The sequence below is a fragment of the Trematomus bernacchii genome, unplaced genomic scaffold (assembly GCF_902827165.1).
Source record: "Trematomus bernacchii unplaced genomic scaffold, fTreBer1.1, whole genome shotgun sequence".
Taxonomy (NCBI): domain Eukaryota; kingdom Metazoa; phylum Chordata; class Actinopteri; order Perciformes; family Nototheniidae; genus Trematomus; species Trematomus bernacchii.
Genome location: NW_022987714.1, coordinates 15,739,320 through 15,763,359, shown reverse-complemented (window position 1 = coordinate 15,763,359; position 24,040 = coordinate 15,739,320). Strand labels below are relative to the sequence as shown.

Sequence of the window (24,040 nt, the reverse complement as noted above, 5' to 3'; positions counted from 1 at the left end):
AAAACAGGCGAAAACCTACCACTGTCTCTGCCACCTCCCTCCATGCCTGGCTCCTCCGGTTTATATCCCGGTAGGTCTGGTCATAAAGCACCGGGTGATTGATTCGCTACCGCTAATTTCTCCTCCATTTTTTGGAATATGAGGAAATGACCTCTGCGGTATGTCTCTCCCAGCATACACGCCGTTTGATTGGCTAGAGCTTGAACTGCCAGATTTGCGTACACGGGATTTGATTGGCTGCCGCTTCCACCTCAGCTTCAAAAGTTGAACATTGTTCAACTTTGAATCTTGAAAATCCTGAGAATCTCCGCTCGCCTGCCCACAATGCATTCCGGCGAAAAGTGAGGGAAAGTGACGTCACCCCATTCAAAGTGAATGGGCAGAAGCGTTTCAAGACTTTTTAACGCTGCTGTGGAGACGGCCCGTTACAATATGGAACTTGGGATCAGGTAAGCATGCTATTCACATCCTCATGAAGACATGCAACTTCTTGTCATTTCTCCATCTGGGTCTCGTTGATAACTTTGTTGGAAATCAAATTGAGGTAAGGATTTCTTGAAATCAAAATTCAAAGGTTCAGAACAATGACGCTTCCCATCTTAATAGCAAGAATGGCACAAAGTTGACATTTATAAACAGCAAAACTTTTAAACTTGTTAAATTAAACCTCTATTCTAGATTTTCAAAAGCTAATATGTGTCCTTAGGGCTTGAACCTTGGTCCTCTCAGGCCTGTTGGATTCATCCATCTATTAATTGTACTCCCTTATCGGAGTCAGGCCTGGCAAAATGTCCAGATGCTCTTCTCCACTTCCACTTCCTCAAAGTCTTCTTAGGGGATTCTCAGGCCAGATTGGATATGTAGGCTAAGCATGATTTTCTTTGCTTGCCAGATACTTACTTTTGAGGTAGAAATAGTGAAACCATCACATTTTCTTAAATTGTTAAGGACAGAAGCATATTCAATTTTCTTTTTTTCCATCCTTTAAAATCAATCAATCAATATGTTTTACTAAGCAACAAATGAAAAGTGTGGGTGCAGTATTTAATGTATTCATGAAACCAAACTCTTCCCTTATCTTTTGCGAGGAATCTTTTATATTTTCTCCAGAAAAAGACTAAACTAAACATCAGTGTAAGGCTTTGATTTAGAAGTTATGCGAGAGATGTAAGAAATAAAAAGCTCCTTCAGATGCCATTAGCAGCAATCGAACATGCTGTATTTGTAGAGTGAAGCTGATGCATTTCCTTTTTCCCATAAATGTGCCCTGTAAATTGATCTGTCAGTGGAGCAGAACACGAACATTAAGTCACATTTCAGCTGAAGTGACAGATGGTTAAACACACGTAATGTGTTTTTTTTAGTAGAACAGAACGACCAATTCTTCCCCGCAAAAAAGACCCCAGTGGGTGAATTACTGCAAATGAGATGTTCCGTCTTCCATTCAATTTGTTAACTTGGGCAGTCCACATGATAATAAGCCAACAAAGTGTATCTATCTGTAGATAACGTGCAATGGAGTATGATAATACAAAGGACTGAAAGGTTTACTCACCCAGCAGGGGATAAAAACTCACAATGATTATGAACACACTCAAAGTCGCTGATCAACAACTGATTGACGATTACTTGCAGTGTAACAACGTTCTATGCATGTGAACACACAAGGTTCTGGGGGCTTATTTATAGCTTCTGTGAAAGCCTCTTTCCCTGTGGGATAGAAAGTGGCAGGTCTGCTCCTGTGTGATGTAAACTGTTCCTACTGACAACTGCCAGGAGACCGCAACAATGACAGAGTAGAGGTAGAAGACACGGTGAGGGGGAAGCTTAAGATGAAATGAAAAGACAGGAAGAAAGAGAGTGAGAGTGAGATGCATGGAGTTATTCTGTGTGTGTGTCTTACTATTCATTTCAAGCATCAATCATGTTTGTTGCGAGCTACAAATTTCACAAAATTACTTTTAAATCGGAACACTTTGAACACAAGTGGGTGTTTTCCTTTGGATCTTGTTTTTTCTGGAAAACAACCTGCCACCAGTGGGCCATTGTAGCTTTCATTATTCTTGTGAAGAACAAAAATGACAACTTAATTAGAAATGTTTCCAACTTACTGGGCAGGTGGCCCCATTTTTGTCAGGGTATTTATTTAACATTAACTTTACCCTGACAGGATGTGGCGTTACATAGGTCCCACTGAAGAACATAATTGAAAAACCTATGAAACTGTCATATACTGTAAAATGGACCATAACAATGGTTTACTTTTTACGCTTATTGCAGCGGGTTCTTATTTACAGCACTTTTAGTAAATGTTAAGCATTTTTCATCAAGTTGGTGAATGTTTTTTAGATTCAGCGCATTGGTTGTCAAGATGATGAAGACGTTTCTTCTTAGCATGTGTTTTGGCACATTTGTGTTTATAAATTATTCGTCAAGTTTGCAGATTAGATAATTAAATAAATTGTTAGTTTGATACCTAATTTCATGAAAAAAAGATTGACTTAGGTAACAGCGAAAGAACTCGCTTTGAATTAATTAGCAATGCACAAGTTCAACAATTGTCGCTCCTTTACTCTATCGTTTATTGCCTGTAAAAGTATGTGGTGCACTCAGGCAGTGACTGCAGCCATCTGGAAAGGCCAAAGTGAAAATCATTAACTCCTGCGACGCAGAATGTTTCAAATGACAAGCTCTTCTGCATTGTTCTCTCTCTCCTGCGGCACCCTGGGGCGCATTCAAGAAAAAACTGCCAACTCTGAAGCTGCTGGAGACAGGCAGGCTTTGAGAGGAGGAGGAACATGTTGTGTTAAGAAGGCAGTGTGTGTGGGTGTAAGTATGTGTGTGTGTGTGTGTGTGTGTGTGTGTGTGTGTGTGTGTGTGTGTGTGTGTGTGTGTGTGTGTGTGTGTGTGTGTGTGTGTGTGTGTGTGTGTGTGTGTGTGTGTGTGTGTGTGTTCGTAGAGAGTTTTTAGAGAAACACATCGTGAGAAGAAAAAGAAAGACAGCCAAAGAGAGAAACAGAAAAAGATAGAACGGAATAGAAACTGTAGACAGAGACAGTAGGAGGGAGACTGTTCCATCTCTTAACCTTATTAAGAATGGATGTGTTCTTGGCCTTGCTGAGGAGAGAGGAGAGGAGGAAGAGTGGAAGGTTATGGAGGAAAGTAGAGAAGGAGGGAGGGGGAGAAGACACAGGATGAAAGGAGTTTACAGAATATAAAGAAAAGGTGCATCAGGGTTAAGATGAAGGAGAAGACGAGAAAACAGCAAAGGATGAGAAACAAGCAAGCAGGAAGTCTAATGAGCCGAATGCTACCTGCGGGCACACACGCATCTGCGAGATCACTAAATCCCTTTGGTGTTGACTTGTTCACCATGATAATAATGCTGGGGTCAATAATATTGAAAACATGGCAAAAACGATTAACATTTCAAAGCTTTAGCTATCGCACAAAGTTAGGTGGAGAGAAAAAAAATGCCAGGAAGAGTTCACTGCTGATGTCAGAAGGCATGGCGTGCAGATAACTGTCATGCTGGGGAATCACGTAAAATACAACAAAAACTGAAACAATCCCATTAAATACAAACACAAACATAGAACTAAGTGGGATGTTAAATAAGAACTGTGTGATAAAACCAAATATCCCTATAAAATCTATTCCAACACATTTGGATCAAACACTTTAAAGTCGGCCACATTCTGCATATTTTCTAATTTGTTTTGCCTATTTACACTTCTTTTAAACATGTCTTCTCATCAAGGTTGTAATAGTTTTTTCCAAATATATATTTAAAATAATTCTATATTAGCTCCTTTAAAACCTATATCCCTCTTACTGTGTTTATGTATTATATATTATAGCAAATTCCTTGTATGTGCCAATAAATCTGATTCCGATAACTGTGCCTGAAGTGATGAAAATGTTGAGCATGGGAGCGTAGAAATTCTACATTTTCTAAACATTTTCAATCCAGAAATACACCATCTGTCGACAGACCAGCTGTTCCTGGGACACGTATTAGAAACAGGTCACAGAACCATTTTTGGATCCTGACTCAAAGCTTCAGAACCCCTGCTGTGCTGCAGGAGAGGACTGCTTCCCGTTCAGACGAGACTACCCCCCCTTCAACCCCTCTACACACCCAGACCGTGAAACAAAACGTATCCGTTTACTAGGGTACTAGGATACATGTGCCCTCTGGTCTTGATCATAATTGCTTTCCAATCCCATGTAACCCTTTTTTATTTGGGTCGTGGTCAAGTTTTGCAGAACCTGATCTCTTTTTTATTTTCAACGCCATTAAAGTATTAAAAGCAGCTGGTCTCCAGGGGAAATATTAAGTGATGAAAAATAACCCCAAAAGTATTGATGAGCTGACCTAAATTGAATTAATTGCTGCGTAATTGCCACTTCCTGTGCCGGTAATGCTGCATCTTTTTACAGGTTTACTGTATGCCCCTGGGCTCTGCATAAAATGATATATTACATCAGAATTCTGTAACAACTTGATCAATACATTTTTTGGTACTGAGGCGTTAATATTTAAAGTTTTGTGATGAACTTGCCTGAAGCAGCCTAACAGGGAATCCGGTTTACTGATGCTGCTTTCACTCTGGGTGTGCCGAATGGTGGGGGTGCGCGTCGGACTTTCTTTGAACTGTCCATCATTAAAAGCAACGCTGTACTGCACTGAGTTCATTTTATGATGACTTATGTAATGATGTGGAGAAAAAGTGCACAGATAAAGCCACAAATATGGGAGTATTGGTGCACAAACACATTTACAGTACACTTTTTGACGGGGCACCAAGAGGAAAGATAGTGTTCAACATTGATCGGTCAATGTCCGTCATCGGGAGATCAAAGGCTTGATTCCCGAAGGACAAGTGCCGTGCAATCGAGTTCATTAACGGGGCAAAGCACCTGCTGAACTCACACTATAAACATTAACGGTATTTTTAAAGCTCGTTTCTGTGCGTAAGTGCGCACTGCACCGCTCCGTACGCACTGCTCACTGGATGCTTTCATCCCACAGCCTCCCACCCACCCACCCTGTCCGGCTGACCACTGCCTCTCGGCTCCCCATACTCACATCCAAAATAACGGAGATGCCTCTCCGCGGTTCCGGGGCGAAGAACTGCTCCTGAGCCACGGCCACATCCTCCTTGCTGGAAGCGAACTCCCGGCTGGAGATGTTCTTGTTGTCACTCATTTTGGTTACGATCCAGCGGACGAGCCCGTCGATTCCACCGGGCTGGGCTCCGCTGTTTCCGGACTGTGCTGCCGTGGCGGACTCGCTGTCCTGACCGGCTACGGGGTTCGGCTGCTCGCGGCTTTCCTGGCTCTCTGCTCGAAGTTTGGCTTGTTCTTTGTTGAGCAGTTTGTGGACTCCGTCCCTACAGTAGCGCGCTGCCTGCTCACACATCCTTTTGCTGCGGAGCGCTCATGCTGCGCTCTATGGGGGAGAGAGAGAAGCCCCCACCCCCCACATCCCCTATTACATCACAGCACCCACCCCAAAGCACACCCACCAGACCCCCAATATCGGCTATCTAAAGGAACATCCTTAATATATTCGAGTGATAATTGTAAGATTTAAAAAGTTTACGCCATTTTGTTTGTATGTTTTGCTTTGCTTCATTGTGCTGTAGTAAGACTAAGCTATGTCATATTCTGGGTTTGGAGGGTACAAATTGTATTAAGTCACAATTGATTAAAAAAGAAAAAAGAAATCAGTAACATAGCATGACAGTTTAAAAGTAATATAACCTGATTACTTTTGAATTACCTCAAAATCAAATGCAATGCAACAAAAATACAAGGAAAATATTTATTAATAAGATACACAGTAAGGACAATACAATAATCCAACCTTGTAAAAAAAGAAACCAAGGTATTTTGTATCAAAAATGTGTTCCCTGTGTCCTCATTTTAACAAAATTTGAAACAATAGGCTTCCTTTCAAAACCACAGTAAAATACAGGCATGACCTAAGAGTTCCAGATTATATTATAGGTAGTTAAATAATTGAAATACAATAATAAACTATTTTTTAACAAATCATGTGCTATAATGCTCATTTGCAGGTTCATATTAGTTTTGTGTGCCTCTACTGTGACGTGTTAACATGCTTTAATGTTCAAAAAGCTCTTTATTTTTCTCATACTGCCTGTGCTGCAGCACCTCTTTTCACCCTCCGTCTGAAACCAGAGCCCAGTCTGCTCTGATTGGTTAGCTGGCCGGCTCTGTTGTGATTGGTCAACCGCTTAGAGATGTCCTGCTCCTTAGCCTATCACGTACAATGGGTTGGAGCTCTAGCCAATAGAGGCACGAATGTTATTTCCTCTGGAGAGAACTGGGATTTTAGCCTTTGCAGACCATTTACATGCACAACACCCATTAACAAAGTGAAAACCCTAAAAAGCATAAAAGGGAATAGTTACGTTTCTTTTGTATCAGATATGCAATCAGATTCAATGTATTGTGTTACTCCCCAAACCTGCATATTCCTATAGGATACAATTGTTAGCCTATGAGTGATTAAACTCTTTGTCCTTTTAAAAATTAAAAAAATACGATTTGATAGTGGATTTTCCAATTTCAAAGCTGTGTGTCATGAATAGTAACATCAACATCTGGAATAGAGTCTAGTCTCCGAAAGAAGGCAGAAGGATATGAAAAAAAACGTTGTGCTTTTCCCCCCAAATATGAACAAAGCAAATGCTGTATTTCCCCTCTTCATTTTAACAGTCACAGCAGGAAGTGTGGCTCACTTTGTCCTGATGGGAGGATCAGAGGATTTTCCTTTTGGTGTATGAGGTGTGTCTCTTGAACTGTCAGTAAAGCTCCTCGTTAGAGGTTTAAATGTGTGCGTGTTTGTGTGTGATGTGACAAATCTAACCTTTGGTAATGAGCGTCTCCTCTAGCTCTGCCCTTTCAGATGAGTAGCTGGTCTTGCCTGCAATGCACTGTGTGTTTTAACAGCAAACAGAGTGCTATGGAGAATATAACTGAAAGTGAAAGATTGACACTTTAACATGCAGGATGTAAAGATGACAAAAAGGAACAAATTACATATCTTCCCCAATCACTGAAGCGCTCATATGTGAAAACCTACTTGACATGACTGCCCTCGTGTGGACATTTCTTTTACTGCAAGTTGTATTTAGATAATGAGCAAATATAATAATGACATTAACATACACAGCCATTTTTTTTTAACATTGACATTAATGTTAGGGCAACGTATAAATAACTTGTAAAAACATTTAACTGAAGCATCATCAAAACCAAGTAACAGCTAATGCCTAAAATGTTTCCTGTGCCTTTCCTTTGGCATCAGTGTGTGTCTGCACAGCCAAATGCATATGTGTACAGTAAGTGTGTGTGTACATATCGCTCTAAGAGGACTCAGGCCGATAGCCCTTCAGGTAAAAGATCCAAGAACAAGGTTTCCTGTGGCCCTCAGAGCGCTGGCTGGAGACGGTCAGATTGCCGAACCACGGTCCCGGAAAGCCTGCTGCAGGGGACTCAAAAGACACCACAATGTTTTGGGTCTTTTTGGAGGGGACGGTGTCTATGTCTTTGACAGTAAAACAGGGGTTGTCCACCTAGGAACATGGGAAATAAGGCTCCATTAGCAACACTTTTTTATTAAGTTTAGACTTAATTAGAGACATCTGAGCAAGGCACCGTTCCCTACACTGCTCCCCGGGCGCCGTCCACGGCAGCACACTGCTCCTAACACTAGGATGGGTCAAATGCAGAGGAACAATTTCGTTACATAGTACCTGTACTGTGAAATGACAATAAGAGCAATTTATTTATTTATTTAATTAATTAATTTATCTCCCTTTAAATTGTGTTTACATTTTTATTATTCGTCTCATTATTGTTCTTTTTGTATTTATTTATGTTGTCTTATGTCTTTCTTACTTTTACTAAGCTGGTTGTGTGATCTGTTGTTAACTTTTGTATTGTTTTGTATTATCATGCCTATTTTACCTCCTTGTTTTTATCCTTTGATAATACTATATATCCTGTACATATGCTGCATTTGTACATGTTGTTGTGTGTCATATTGTTATAGCACTTTGAGCTGCATCCTGTATATGAAAAGTGCTAAACAAAGGAAGCTTGCCCGACTGAGACACCCTCTTAACTGTAACTGTTCCAGGCTACATTTAAAGTATTTGCTTCTGTGTAGCATTGCACCCAGAAGTGAACATCATTTGATGTCAACAAATGATTTGGCTTACTGAAGGTGATGGAATGTAACAAACTACTTATACTGAAGTAATGTCCATAAGTACGCAATTTTTTTTACTTGAACTTGACTTAAGTATTTTCCTTTTATGCTACTTTATACTTTTACTCCAATACATTTATCTGACAGCTTTATTTGAATGCCAATACTTATAACATTTTACCTAAGTAAGATTTTGAATTCAGGAGTTCACCTTATAACAGAGCATGTTTACATTTAGTATTGCAACTTTTACTTAAGTAAAAAGTCTGAGTACTTTTTTTACATGACATGTTACTTGTTAGACGCTTTTATCCAAAGCGACTTACATACTGTGGCCAATCCCCACAGGAGCAATTGTCTTGCCCAGGGACACAACGACATGCTGACTGCAGTGGGGTTTGAACCTGTGCTCCCCTTATCCGAACACCAACGCACTAGTCCACTGCGCCACAGCCTCTTTTACCACTGCTCTCGCACAATACAGCATATTGGAACGCCATGAATGCACTTATTTTCTCATATTTCTTAAATATTTATATTTTCTTTTTTCTTTTGTTGGACATTTTTAATTTACATTCTTATGTGCATAAATAACAGTTTTTATCTTGGTTATGCACATTCTTATATTTTTATTTTATTTTATTTTATTGGAACTTCTCTCATGAAACCCAATTTCCCCCGGGATAAATGAAGTATTTCTGTTTCTGAAGCACTTTCATTGTTAGTGACACCAATGCCCTGGCCCTGAGCTCATCCCTTCTTTACCTGAAAAGAGAAATCGCTGGTGTGCAGGAACACATTCTTGAAGGGGATGGTAACGCTGCGACCGGCCCTGATGCTGAAGGGACCCTGGGCTTTGGGAGGGAGACTGATCCCGTGCAGCGGAAAGATGTATTCCCCCCCGATTCCTGAGGACAGGGTGAGCTGGCCTATCACTTGCCCCAGCTGATGAGGTTCAAAACAAACCTCCACGCCCGACTCAGACCCCACCTGGGGCCTCACCTTGTCCACTGTGAAGTCCGGGCAATCGGCCTGCAGGAGATAACAAGAAAGGGATCATATGACAGCAAATTAATCAATGATGATTTCTTAATTACACGTTATTTTTATAAATCTATGCTCAACCATGTTTTTACAATGCCAATTCATTCATTTGTATTTATTGTTCCCCCAATGTACCTTCTTGCATTTAATGTTCATTTCATTTAAAAACTGCAATTACTTTGCATACTCATATATTGTAAAAAGTATCCTATGTTCACATTTTGTTAGTAGGAGGTTGGTCTGTTAAAGTGTATACTCACTTATTATGTACATGTATTTGTGTATACATGTATGTGTATATAGGTATCCAATAGAAATGCTCTAAAGATATATATATTTGACTCTTGATATGTATATATTTACGTCTATTTTATTTATCTTTAAAAAGTTGTGCCAATCTTGCTCCAACTAAAGTCTTTGCATCAGGCAAACTCAGATGTCAGCTAATCACTGTTAAAATGAATGAATTCAACAAGTTATAAAACTGTTGTCAGAGCCTGAGTAGTAGTCCTCTCGATGTGTATGTGAACGATTGGTGAAGTGATCCCTTTGAAAGACACTATCCAGGGTCCATTTCTATTAAGAGCAAAACAAGAAAAAAATGGCGAGAACAGACAGAACATCATAAGAACATAATGTGCACCTACTGTACTTCTCCAAGTCATAAGGACAAGCTGGATATTTTCTCACCTTGCATGAGTACTCGGGTTTGAAGCGTGAGTGGTTAATGAACTTCACAAGAACGGCCTGGCTGCTGCCCAGACAGGTGCTGAAGTGGACGGTCTTCTCTGGTGGGGGAGGCAAAGCTCTGAGCAGCAGGTCGTAGTGGAAGGAACCCAGATCGCTGCTGTGGAGAGTGAGGCGCGCTGTAGACTCGCCTACACGCAGGGGCAGATACTCGAAGCTCACAGAGCCCTGTAGAGAGCACACACACGGAGAGTATCATAAGAACAACTGCTTATAGGTTAACAAGAGGTGCCGCAAGAGGGGATTGCATTGTCCCTCACAAAAATGTATTTAAGTCAATCAGCAGTCTCTGCTAAAGCTGCACTAAATTGGAAGTCCATCCCAACTGCCATTATAGAAAAAGCTACATACAGTTTGATTTGAACTCATTTAAAGACATGGTTAATTAGCACTATACTGTCTTCTGTCTCTACTGCTGTAACTTGTTGCTGTGTAGCAATGTATGATTTTAGTTTTTATTAGCATGTCCCGTATTCGGAGCCTCTGTGTTGCATGTTTTTCATTTTTTAAATGTTTTGAAATACACATTAGTTTTTAGGGTGACTTGAAAAAGTCGGTCTAGGGTCTACAGATGAAAAAAAGCTTCTTGGCTAAGTCTGGCTTATTCACATCAATGTTTATTGATGTGCACTGTGCCTGTAATGTAAGCATCAATTAAGGTTTTGTTTTAGCACAAAGCTGCCTTTTCAGCACTGAAATAGTTCAGAATAAAATAGATTTTTTTAAATCTAATTTTGTTTTTCTTTATCACAGCAGAATGTTAACAGATTAGCTACAAATCTAATATAATGTAATACAAATGTAATTAAAAAAACAATTAAATTAATTAATATAAATTAATTAAACAAACCGTTAATATATACAAACAACGGTAAAAAAAAAACACAATACATTTGAATACTCCAATATAATGGACCAATCTATGGACTAATCAACAACAAAAACATATGAATATAGGATACTATATACATTACAAAAGTGTGCGAAGTAGCTTTTAATTTACATTTTCATTTAAATCCAGTGAGGTAGTGTGAGGCAGGTAGAAGCAGTCAGTACCCACCTTGGACTGTCCTGGCACAGTGTGCTGAGCCGGGGCACTGATGTCAGGGCATTTACACTCCGTAGTGAGGCAGGTGACTGTGGTCAGAGGATTCTCCACCTGCACAGTGGCTGAGGCCGTCTGACGCACAGCGGTCACCAGCTCCATGGTGGACAGGACTCCTGGAGGTGTGGCCTTAAAGGTCACGAGATAGAACAAGTACTCACCGGACACCTCATCATGAAACGTCACCTGATAAGAGATGGAAAAGGGAGATGTGAGGACAAGGCTCAAACATTTGTTCTGATCTGGTGATAGAAATTTGCGCGTGGACAAACCTTGGCGTTGTACTGCCCCTCTTTGTATGTAAAGAAAGACAACGGGTAGTCCCGAGTGGCCAGAGCAGGGACGACAATGTCTTTTTGACCCTTGAGGGACACTGTAGCATCTGGCTTGTCAGGTTTCAGGGTCTCTATCAGCACATGGAACCTGGAGCCAGGGAACATTACATTTAGCTGAGGCTTTTATCCAAAGCAACTTACAATAATTGCATTTAACCATGAAGATACAAATTCAAAGATAAATAATCCTTTAAATAAATTAGCTTCCAGTAAGCCTAACCACAGCTACTGCATTTGCTTCAATTAAGCCAAAGCATTTTTTGTTTTGTTAATGGCCAAGGTCTAGTTGGGTTTTCAGTCTGCGACACAGAAACACTCATGACTTTATTGTACACTAATCCCAACAGGCTTTGTGTATTTCCCCCCCATTACAGTTCATAGCATTGCATTTAGGTTATCTTTTTTGATAAGTAGCAAGAGGTTTTGCAAAATTGAGGGGGTAACATTTCTACTGCAGGTCAACGGGATTCATTCTGCATTATCACAAGATCACATGAGATTCTATATTGTCATATAGTTCATTTTGTGGAGACTTGGCTTGGGTCCCAATCGAACCATGTATGGACGTAATACTAGGATGGGTTAAATGCAGAGGCTACATTTCACTGTGTCAATAAAGAACAACCAGTGACCGGACCAATGAGTGTCCTGTGTGGAGCTCCTGAAGTCAGTGCCACCGTTGATCTGATTGCAGTTAGCACTTGATAGACATCACAGACGGATGGTTCATCAAATCACATGCCAAGTATTTTTGAATGCGAGGCCCTTTTTCAAAATAGTTTCCAATGACAGCTTCTCAGATGGTTGTGTGTAACACACCATCTGTTTCGTCAGCTAAGGGTAAGATTTCCTCCACTTCCCTTTTCAAATGGGTAATGGGACATTTAAAAACGTATTTTGCTTCACTCTCACTGATCTAAATAGTATCACTTTCAACCTAAGAAAGTGTTGTTTTTTTAACAACATTCTTGAAAGCCCACTGTACATACTTACGAGTATTTAGCACCCTAAACGCAAAGTGTGTGTTCTAAGGTTAGATGTGGGAAATGCCACAGTTTTCAAACCACATTTTTGGTGCATTATATGATGCAGTATTTTTGACAGTAGATTGCCTGATCAGAAAAGTGACATTTGGATTCTGCATTTTGATTTGATTTATGCCAAATCCAGAAGAGTTTATTGTTCAATAAATCATTTTATATAGTTAAACTAAACAGACGTCCTGACATCCTCATCTACCCTTAGGTTGCTTCGGAAGATAAAAAGCGTGTGTGTGTGTGTGTGTGTGGGTGTGTGTGATTTTACCTCTGTTGCTTGGAGAGCCAGTTGTGCACAGGGAGCACCTCTGTGTGGTGAGTCTTGGCTGGCAGCTCGTGTACAATGGAGTCCTCTGCCTTGGGAGGTTCAGCAGTTCCTTGCAGGGAGTACAGCAGGCCCGTCCCATCAGGGAAGGAGAAGAAGACAGATCCCTGAGGAAATAACAAGATGGGTGTCACACTTTATTGCTTACACCATAGCTTCACTGAGTGTGCATAAAGAGGTCATTATGTTGTGGGTAACGCGATTACATTTTTTAATCGATTGAAACCACTAGTTTGAATGTTAGCCTACCTGGTGCTTCTTCCCATCAGCAGTCATAGACAGAGGTCGGTAGGTGATCTGGTAGGTCTTGCTTTGGTGGGGTCTAAGGATCAGCATGGGGGCAGCGCTCCACTGTTGGCCCTCTATGACAGGTCTGACGCTGCACTGCTGGTTTGTGGGGTTGGCCACAGGCAGGGTGTGGGTGTGAGAGCCGCGCACTAGGCAGACAAAGTGGAGCACCTGGAGACAAGCAGTCAGAAGTAGGAGATTTATGCAATAGGCAAAACAAAGGCAGTTCAATTCGAGGTAATACCAGTTACTGAATGCTAAAACAAAAAGTACTACAATATGAGTCAACTAACTCTAAAAACAATAGAACACACTTCCTCACCATTTATTCACAGGTATTAGTGACTTGTCAGCTAATTGAAACCGATTTAAAGTTTTTCCAAATGTTCAGTGACATTTAAGAATGACAAGACTCTCTTTTCCATAAGAGGAGTCGAATCAGCATATTTTAAATCCCCTCAATGGGAAGCTTCATTGAGGAAGGCACTTTTCTACCTACTAAAGAACCCCACATCTTAAACTCATTCACCATTATTTTTAAATGTGAAAACCTTTCAGATAAATTGCATTGTAATATGTGCTACATCAATCAGATGTGGTTATAATTATGTCTGATAAATGAAGAATATTTGTTTGTACTTAATAGAAACTTTTTCACAAAACAGTTACTGGAAAAAAGTAACAATAATGTGATATTATTTCAACCCCTTATGTAAGATTTTAGTTACTTTAACTGGTAGTGTGTTTTATAAGGCAACGTGTTGGTTGAGATGAGAAATGTAACAGTTTGCATATGCTCTGTAAATGCTTTGTAAACCATACAAGCCATTGTTTCTTTTGTATCAATTGTCAAATAAAATAAAATACATATAGTAAGTGTTGAAAACTCAGCAGCTCGGTTATTAACCAGAACTAAGAGGAGAGAACACATTACTCCAGTTCTAGCCGCTCTGCACTGGCTTCCTGGCTTCCTGTAGGATTGATTTTAAGGTCCTCCTCCTGACATATAAGGCCCTTAGAGGGGAAGGTCCAAGTTACATTGTTAACTCCCTTGTAAGCTCCAAACCATCAGGAACTCTGCGATCCTCTGCTGCTGTTTTTTTTACAAATTCCAAAAAACAGCGGTAAAAGAAGTTGGTGACGCAGATTTCTTTAACTATGCCCCAAAGCTATGGAACTAAATACCTGTAGACATCAGGGAAGCCAGCTCGGTTTAAGTTTAAAAACAAAACTCAAAACACATTTGTATAATTTAGCCTTTTAGGAAGCACTCAGCTGCGTTGGTTACCTTTAATCTAATTGTATTTTTTATATATGTCTACTCTATGCAATCTTTTGTTTGTTTTTATGTTTTTTACTGGTATCTGTATTCTGTGTGATAAACATTTTCTGTGAAATATCTATGTGAAGCACTTTGGACTGCACTTGTTGTATGAAAGGTGCTATAAAAATAAAGATTATTATTATATTGAGTGTTATCTCCCCTAAATGAGTACATGCCATGATCACATTTATAATGTAAATGTGTTTTTAGCTTCGTAATGAATCAGTATAAAAGTGCAGCCAACAAACCTCTTTGCTGGTGGAGGCTACGATGCAGGAGCCGGCTACAGTGAATCTGACGGGTGAGGAGGACCCCTCCACCCAGCAGCACAGGTTCTCATGTCTTATATCATTATTCACTTGCACTGGGGCAAAGGTCACTGAGAAAGGAACCTCCATGCCTGGACAGATGTAGCCTTTAGCTGGGGAGATGGACAACTCTGGAGGAAAGGCCTCTGTTTTCCACTGGAACCTGGTAACAAGATTAAACAAAATGAAATAATAAGATGTAAATCCAATACGTTAACTAAAGTTAACTACTACAAAACTGATGTTATTATACCATTAAAGATAAAGAATGAGGATACAATCAGTCTTCTTAATCTTTTTCAAAACAGCACACAACAATCTAAACCTCTAAACAACTAAACTAATGAGTTGATATATATCTAATCTTACTTGGCACCAATGTCCCCAGTGTTCATCATGTGAATCCTCTTCCTGGCCTGGCAGCGCTGCACAACAGCTCCGAAGGCCAGGTGGTCCTGGTCCAACTGGACCTCCACTACCTGACAGGTCAAATCAGAACCAGTGGTTAACCTGAGTCTAGCCTAATTCATGCATAAACATATTCAAAAGAAGAAAGAAATGTGTCAGGTGAGGTTAAGAAGCCACAGGTTTAAACAACCAAACTCCCCTCAAGTAATATAGTAAACAAACAATAACACAAAAGGAAACATGTAAACGTAGATAATCAAACACACAACAAACAATGAACACAAAGTGATCAAAAAAACAAATTAATGAGAAGACAACAATTAAATTAAAAACAAAGACATACATGAAAAGAATCACAGGAAAAAGAAGAACACAAATGTTCACACACACCTGTCAATAAATAATTAGAAATCATGAAATAAATGAGGACAAAATGTTCTAAGGATAGCAAGTTCTTCATAACAAGTACTTTTTTTCACCATGATACTGGCCATGTTTCCTTTAAAGGAAGAACGTCAAAGGAGTAAACATAAAGTAAGAATATAATTATGGTCTTGTTAGTGCACGTAATTACGTCAAGGAAGAGCATCACTTGCACCAGCTTTGTAAAATGATGTCATATGTGTTTGACAGCCTACCTGGCAGCAGCCTTGGATGGTCAGCAGGGGGAGCAGCAGGCCTGCTACCTCCGCCTGCAGCTCAGCAGAGAAGGGAGGTATGTGCTGACGAGGAGAGAACTGGATCTCAACGTTACATGAACCAACGCTGGCCTTCAGGCTCTGCTTTCCTGCTGGACTGAAGGACAGGTCCTGGAGGAGAGGAGAGGTTAAACACATGAGAGGAGAGGAAAGTGACAAGTGTTGATTCTGTAGAAATACCCTATAAACACTTTATCTGTGTGTGTGCATCTGTGTTGTAAGTGTTTCATACCCTTAGGTCCAGTGGTGTGTTTGTGTTAAGCATCAGAGTGAAGGAAATGTCTAACAGGCTCCGGTTGACCAGCACTACTTGTTTCTTCACTTTCTGACCCAACATCAGAGACCCCAGCTTCACTTTCCTCTGCATGGGGGGCTCCACCTCCAGCTAGGAACGAATGATACATACACAGGATAACAAATGTTTTAATGAATGATATTGTCAAGTTTCATCTGCCTTTTAGTGAATTACCATTGATGGTGTGCAAAATGCAAATCTTACTCTCACTTTTAATAACTGTATAAATATTCTGTAGCCTATTTTTGTAATCTTTTATTTGGCATTTTAGTTTAACTGCTTATGTTTATTTAAATATGTTTATTTCATCTTTTATTTCACATTTTACTTTACATTATTTCTTCATATAAATATATTTATTTAATTGTATGTTTTATTGCACAATCTTAATATTTTTTCTGATGTTTAAACAAATATTTTCATTTGAGTTATTTTGTATTTATCTTTTATTTATTTCATTCTTAAATAGAGCAACTGTCAGACAAAGGGAAAAAAATCCCCGGCATGAATAAAGTATTATGGTTCTGATTATAATAGTTAGCTCACAGATTTTTAAGTGCGCTAACTTACATTCAAACAGCCATCAGACTGTATATTGTGTAAGGATAATGTGGATTGTAATACTAGTGGGACATATTCACATATTGGGTAACTCAATAAGTGTCAGCTGCAATGGCTGAAGCCAAGTTGAGAGACTATCCGTTTTCTAGTCCCTTCCTCAGAGGGCTTTTGGTGAGATCTAATTAGATATATACAGTACACGACAAGACATGTCGTCATGTTCCTTGCTTCTTACTTGCTACCCTTTTCCCTCAACCTATCCTAAGGGAGTCCATGTACATAGACACGTCGGGGGACAACTTACTTCTTCCTTCTCTCTGTCTGTACCTGTGTACTCTCATGTTCCGAATAACCCAGCTTCCCCCAAATTTACTTTTTGCTGTCTATCTACGCCGGGATCCTGAGCCGTGGCTGATCCTGTTGCTGTGGTCCTGTGTCCTGGATCCTCTATCCTGAGTTCTGGATTTGAGTCCTGGACTTCGAGTCGTGGCTGAACCTATCACTGTGGTCCTGCCTGACTCTCATCATACTACTTCCCTGGTGGCTCCACAGGATTGTTGACATCCTAGTGGATTCATCTTCTTATTATAGACACATGCGTTTCCAAACATTTGGTCTACCTATGCTGTAAAATGTATTATCTCTTCGATTTACACACGGCATCTATTGCACGTCTGTCCGTCCTGGGAGAGGGATCCCTCCTCTGTTGCTCTCCCTGAGGTTTCTCCCATTTTCCCCTTTAAACTGTGGGGTTTCTCTGGAAGTGTTTCCTTTTACGGTGTGAGGGTCTAAGGACAGAGGGTGTCGTATTGTCATACTGTCTGTACAAACTGTGAAGTCCACTGAGACAAATGTAACATTTGTGATATTGGGCTATATAAATAAACATTGATTGATTGATTGATTGACATGTCACTACAGCAAAATGTTAACTAAAGTCTTAAAACATCACTTGCTCAGTTAACATGGCGTTAACCTTTATATATTTGTAAATGATTCACGCTTCTTTCTTTCACACCTTCCTCTCCACGCCTTGCGCCAGTACGTCCACGTGTTTGGTGATGCAGCTGTTTAAGATGAAGGTGATTGTTTCTTGGTAACGGCACGCCTCACGAGGATAGAAGTTGATTGGTGCCTCTATCACAGCACCAGGGGACAAAACAGCTGTTTGGAAGTCCGTCTCTAGGTAAGAGGTGTTTCTGAACACACACTGGACACTGAGGAGAGGGAGGCAGAGCACAGGTTTGGAAATTAGACTTGGTTGTGAACATTCCTTTATGCAGTAACACCTTTACCAGACATGTAGAAAAAACAGTTCGATATTTACCTAATGTCCTTTCCCCCTTTGTTGCTGATCACTAGCGTTTGTGAGGCCGGCACCCTGCCCTCACTGTACAGGAAGCACTTGCCAAAGTTGATCTTAGTGAAGGAGAATTCAAGGTTCGGTGCTACAGACCGGCCTTCGATGCAAAATGTAAACGTTGGCCCATGCTTTACCTGTAGAGGTGAAACAAGATAGAAAATACTATCAGCAAAAGTTCTCTCTTTACATATAATTTATACAATGTTATGGGTTAGACTAGTACGTCTAGTAAAGTCAATACATGTATAATCTCATCATTTGTCAGTACATTTGTTTTAAAGTTGGAGGGATGATTCAAGATACAAAGATTGAAAGGCATATTTTCATATGCACGATAGCTACAGTGAAGTTTTGGCAATGACAATCCTCATACAAGGCAAAATACAATATTCTTAAAACATTTAAAAAAAATACAAATAGTGGTGCAAGGGACACAAGGGTGCAAGTAAATGCAAAAAGAAGTTGGGTTATTGTAATAATATATAATAAATATGAAACCTCCAAGCAGATGCATGTGTTATACATAATTAATATTGCCCCTCTAGTTCCCCTCATTAAGGTGTTTACAGCACATTTAACATCAAGTGGAAAGAGTAGCATTGATTGTTTTCAGATTATGATCAGATTATTAATTATTTCCCAGAGCATAATTAAATGCTACCCCTGTAAAAAAGAACAGACAGGGATGAACATCTCACCTCGATACTCAGTCTGACGTCTCTGAGGTTACAAATGCTCCCTGGACAAATAATAGTGAAGACTGCAGCTGCTTCCCAACCTCTATAGCATCATGTTGAGGCTTTACTTGCAAATGTTGCAACAGCTCACTGGGACCTGTAAGGTCAAGCTCACGTCCAGGTTCAATCTTGCCAGATTGGACACCAGGAAGTTAAAGGTGGCTGCTCTGAAATCCCCACCTACAGGATAAATAGCGTACAAGTTGCTAAATTGCTTGATATGTCAACTTCAAACATGTGATCGCTCTTGTGATGTGAAAAAGTCTGCTGACCTTTCCAAAGTCCAGAGTGTCTTCTTGGTTAGGGATGATCTCTCTGAGTCCTCCTTCGGGCTGCACCACTTGAACAGAAGTGCTTATGCTGAAACAATCCGCCTTCACTGTGAGTGTGAGCGGCTCTGACTTCCTCTTCACCTTCAAGCCAATCTGAAGCCACGGCCCTCCCGCACGGCGTGAAGGACACGACAGTGGCAACCTGCAACCACAGAGGTCACAACAGTTAACACACATTTAATTAGTAGTGAAGCAACATGTGACCTCCTCACAAAGCTATCATATTTGAAATTCTTATCACATCATGCACAAGTGAGTGATGAATACAGATTTTTAAACCCAAAAATGAAAAGATATATAAATACAAAAAAATAAAAGTATTTAAAACTAGTGATTGATTATGATTAATCACAGAGTATTATTGTGATTTATACTATTACATTTTTTTTAATCAATTGACACAACTATTTATTTTTGTATATATATTTGTATATTCATAATTATTTTATGAATATATAGCATTTCATTGTATTTCAAGCATGTTATAGTGTAATGTACCTGTGTTTGGGTGGCACGGTGCCCCTCATGGGCTGCACACTGAGTCTGGACTGCTGATCCTCACAGAGGAGAGACGACTGCAGGGCAGAGAAGTGGAAGAGCTCATCCTCTCCGTTCACCAGATCCACTGTCAGTTCCACATTGTGACCTGTGAACACACACACACACACACACCACACACACACACACACACACACACAACACACACACCACACACACACAACACACCACCACACACACACACACACCCACACACACACACAACACCCCACACACACACACACACACACACACACACACACACACACACACACACACTGAGTAATTCGGCAACAATTCAATTTCACCTGCTTTAAGGATGGTTTTAATAGTATTTGGGCCAACTGAGGGTTAAAAAATGTTGGTTTCAGGGACACATTTTCACACCCAGTAGGGGGTGAGATTTATAATGGAAATAAGCGTTCATATTTCTTACATTTTCATTTACAACATAACAGCTTTGTTAGAAATGTAATGCAAAATAAAAAAATAAAGAAGTTAACTTATTGTACAAAACAAAACAAAAGAAAAGACGAAAAGATAAACAATTAACTGAGGAAATATAACATAACAAATAATTAACAATTAGAACACTACAAAATAAACAACTAATATTAGAGACAAAGTAAATGAAATATTAATGATAAACTATATACAAATATTATTAAACATACATCAGCATGACTGTAGCCTTTACTTAACCCTTACAAAGTGGTTTTAATTGCCCAAACTCAACCATGCCATAATTATGCTTGAGCGTATGGAAAACATACAGCGTTTGTATGCGTATTACACACAATATGTAGGCACTTATTCACCGAAATGCATGTCCTTTAACCGTGTTACAGAAGTACTTAGGAAAGGACTCAAATAAACCATTGCTCTGAGTTGAATATGTGGTGTGACTTGTTGTGATGTCACTGTATAAATGCATGCAAGGCTGTGTATGTGTATGTCACATACCAACAAGCAGTTCTCCAAAGTCGAGGTGAGGTCTGTGGAGATAGACGAGTGGTTCTTTAGTGGTGCCCACACACAGGAAGGGGACACACAGGGACAGAGTCTCAATCACAAAACTCCAGAATGACTCCACCGCCTCCATCTGCTCAGCTACATATTCAAAACACACCTGCACACACACATCAGAGGATTACATATAGCAACAAACAATTCACAGAGAAATATATAGAAGAAAGACAAAATGTTGAGAGGAATTAAGTAGAGTGAAGGAAGGAAGCACAGAGTGATGAACAACTAGAACAGATTGGATCAGATGAGTAGAGCTGGAAATTGATGAGGAACAATTAAAATGGTATTAGATTAAATGGAAGAAATGAGAAAGGATTAGACTTGTTTTGATAAAGTGAGACAGGAACACTGAAACGATCATTAGATGTAAAATGAGGGGAGAGATTAAGAATGACTGATGTGTATATTAATATGAAGGATAGGCCAAGGTTAATTAGATGGTAGTTGGAGGAAGCAACTAGTAAACACTAGCGTCTTTTTGCCATTGTTTTTAATGTGGCTCCCTCGAGAAAAAGCGCTGCACCTAAGCATCTTTTTTTCTGAGTGCATCAATGATTTTAAGCAGCCGCTCGGAGCGTTTGTAGTTAAAGATATTCCTTTTTCAGAAAACCACTGGTGACGTTTAAGTACGAATTGGAGGAGAAGCCTGTTTTTGGCCATTTTTTACAGACGGAAACTATCATAGCAAAGACTGAAAGGGGCCACCATAAAGCTGGTTAGATCTGTGGCCCATATACTGTATGTGGAAGCAGTTGTCGCTGCCAAGTGCATGGGTTCGACTCCCACCAGCTGAATTATTAAGCAATGTCATCCACTCTGTCTCCCCCTTTCAACAACGCTGGAACTAAGATATATTGGACAAAAACAAAGACCAACAATCCTATTTCTTTTAAAGATTGGCCAGAGGATCCCTGGATGTTGCTGCCAATGATTGTTGCTGTCAGAGCGTTGACAAGCTGGTTCATAAAAATAATGTTTCAATTGGTAACAATATATAGTAGCACAAACAGAAAGTAAAATCCAAGAAGGTGATGCTAGTTGTGCTAGCAGGGAAACACTGTTTAGATATCGTTGACATAGAAACAATATAAAAAGGGCTCTGGAGGCTCTGCCCAGTGCCTCTTATCCAAAGAAACACGCTATGGTGACACAGGCCCTAAGGCTATTTCACTGTGCGTGTTGCCATACTTACTTCCACTTTCTTCCCAGGCAAGATGGTACCACTCGGGGTGAGGCAGCAGAACGGACTGCCACCTTTGTCTTCACACCGCCACTTGAATGAGTAGGGCTTACTGGTTGGGTTCATCACACCAAAACATCTGGTAGAGAGAGGGACACATGTATCATACTGCCTGTGCTGCAGCACCTCTTTTCACCCTCTGCCTGAAAACAGAGCCCAGTCTGCTCTGATTGGTTAGCTGTCGACTCTGTTGTGATTGGTGAACCGCTTACAGATGTCCCCCCCCCCCCCATTAGCCTATCACGTACAATGTGTTGGAGCGCTAGCTTATAGAAGCTCAAGTGTTACATAGTGATGTCACTATGTCACGGAAGTAAACAAAGGAGTCCAATGGAGGTGTTTCCGGCAGGGGGGGGGAGTGTGTGGGAGAGAAATTCTCTCTGGAGGGAACATTGGGATATTAGCCTTTGCAGACCATTTACATGAACAAAAACTATATAACACACTAGAGGAAAGGTAAAACCTGATCAATCATAATAGAGCCCCTTTAGGCCTACATTGATGCTTTCATCTCTCTTTCTCTCACCTCTTCGATGGCGCAGAGAAACCAACAGAGTTGAACTCGATGACCCTGATGTTGGGGTCCAGAGGTCCCCTGAATTCAGGGTTCTGTCGTTTCTCGCTGATATAGTCTGAGTCCTCAAGGTCAAAGTGGCAGTGAGGCAACAGGCTGCGGGCACACACCGGGATACAGGGAGCCTCGTCTCCATCCTGTAGGTCTGGGATACTGATAGAGAAGAGCAGACATAAAAGACAAAAGTCAGATTAATCATTCTTGTGAAACTATCCAAATCCCCTCATGCCTTTTAACCTGTTAAGCCCTGAGCCTGTTTTTCAGGTCTCAGGCTCGAAAATGACATTCCCAGAACAAATGACCATATCTTCCCTTCTAAAAGGGTTAAATTAATAATCTTTTTTCTCAAAGTAATGATAAACCTGTGAGTTGGATGTAGAAAAGTCAGAATCAATATAGTGTGTTTTTTATTTTAAAGAAAATTCAGATTTTACATAGTAAAGAACTGTAAATTATAGTGTCCGTCCAAAAATTCTTTTTACTTATAGTGAAAGCTACCCTTGTATGATGGTAAGGTAGACTAAAAGCTTTAGGAATCCAAAGTACACAACATATAATAAGTACCCTGTATCAAGATTGATGCAAAACAAGTGACATTTGACCTTTTTAGAGAGATTTAGCAAAAAGAAACCACTTCTGGGGTCATTTGGGTGGATTTTCCATATCTCTGGCCCCCCTTGCTCGATTTTGATGGTTGATACCTCTTTCTGACCGTTAGAGCCAATAGAATCGAAGGGGGAGTCCCCCACACACACTCATTGTGAAATGAAAAGGTGGGGGCTTCGCACATGTAATTTTGCATCAGAGTGAACCTATCTCTAGCTTTGACATCTGGAAACGGAAAAGCAGTTTTAATGCTTATGGATTATCAGAAATCATATCAAAGGGACACAGACACATTGGATTAACCTATGGATTAACTTCAGCAGCGTTTTTATCGTTTTAATGCCATTGAAGACCACTTTGGAGAGACTACAGAGCCAAGGTAAAAATGTTAGCATTTTTAGCTACCTAGCGTCACCTGTTTTGATGTCCGTTTTTGCTTATAACGTCGCAAATTCATATAATTCAGTGATAATGTGGGTACCCATCGATTCTGTGTCACCTCACGGTGTGAAACAATGTCATGGATGTAGAGAAGAGATAAATAATAAGGTTTTTTGAGTGATTTTCGGTGCAGTAAGGTGTTAGCATTTTTCGCTCGTTGCTAATTCAGAGGCTCAGTGTTAGCATTGTGGGTTTTCTTTTGAAAAAAAAAAAAAATGATCAGTTAGATGAGTTTCTTCCCGTTACATGGATATAAAACATTCATAGTTTATTAAATGAACATGCCCTCAGACACTGTTTCCTGCAAGATGTTGCGGCAGTGCCCCGGTACCGGGGTCTCTCGGGCTTAACAGGTTAACTGTTGTATAGTTCAGTTTTCAGCTTTGACATAGACTATTAATTTCTTTTTGGAAAGGAGCAGGCCATTTCATCTCAGATATTCTACACCTGACAGTCTT

The 24,040-nt window shown here is 40.1% G+C and overlaps 2 protein-coding genes across 2 annotated transcripts in view; both read right to left on the bottom strand.

Moving 5' to 3' along the window:
- The window catches only part of necab2 (N-terminal EF-hand calcium binding protein 2), a 141,160-nt gene extending 135,735 nt beyond the window's left edge, over positions 1 to 5,425 (bottom strand). The window contains exon 1 of the mRNA XM_034142112.1: positions 5,093 to 5,425. Within this exon, the coding sequence (XP_033998003.1) occupies positions 5,093 to 5,425 (333 nt within the window). The remainder of the gene's footprint in view (positions 1 to 5,092) is intronic.
- Positions 5,426 to 7,400: 1,975 nt separating this feature from the next.
- The window catches only part of hydin (HYDIN axonemal central pair apparatus protein), a 129,932-nt gene continuing 113,292 nt past the window's right edge, over positions 7,401 to 24,040 (bottom strand). Inside the window, 21 exon segments of the mRNA XM_034141588.1 lie at positions 7,401 to 7,610; positions 9,014 to 9,280; positions 9,983 to 10,207; positions 11,100 to 11,330; positions 11,417 to 11,567; positions 12,785 to 12,948; positions 13,091 to 13,300; positions 14,702 to 14,924; positions 15,131 to 15,240; positions 15,808 to 15,978; positions 16,100 to 16,252; positions 17,742 to 17,940; positions 18,051 to 18,220; positions 18,785 to 18,837; positions 18,840 to 18,932; positions 18,935 to 18,985; positions 19,059 to 19,297; positions 19,654 to 19,801; positions 20,656 to 20,821; positions 21,914 to 22,040; positions 22,488 to 22,688. Coding sequence (XP_033997479.1) covers positions 7,401 to 7,610; positions 9,014 to 9,280; positions 9,983 to 10,207; positions 11,100 to 11,330; positions 11,417 to 11,567; positions 12,785 to 12,948; positions 13,091 to 13,300; positions 14,702 to 14,924; positions 15,131 to 15,240; positions 15,808 to 15,978; positions 16,100 to 16,252; positions 17,742 to 17,940; positions 18,051 to 18,220; positions 18,785 to 18,837; positions 18,840 to 18,932; positions 18,935 to 18,985; positions 19,059 to 19,297; positions 19,654 to 19,801; positions 20,656 to 20,821; positions 21,914 to 22,040; positions 22,488 to 22,688 — 3,562 coding nt within the window.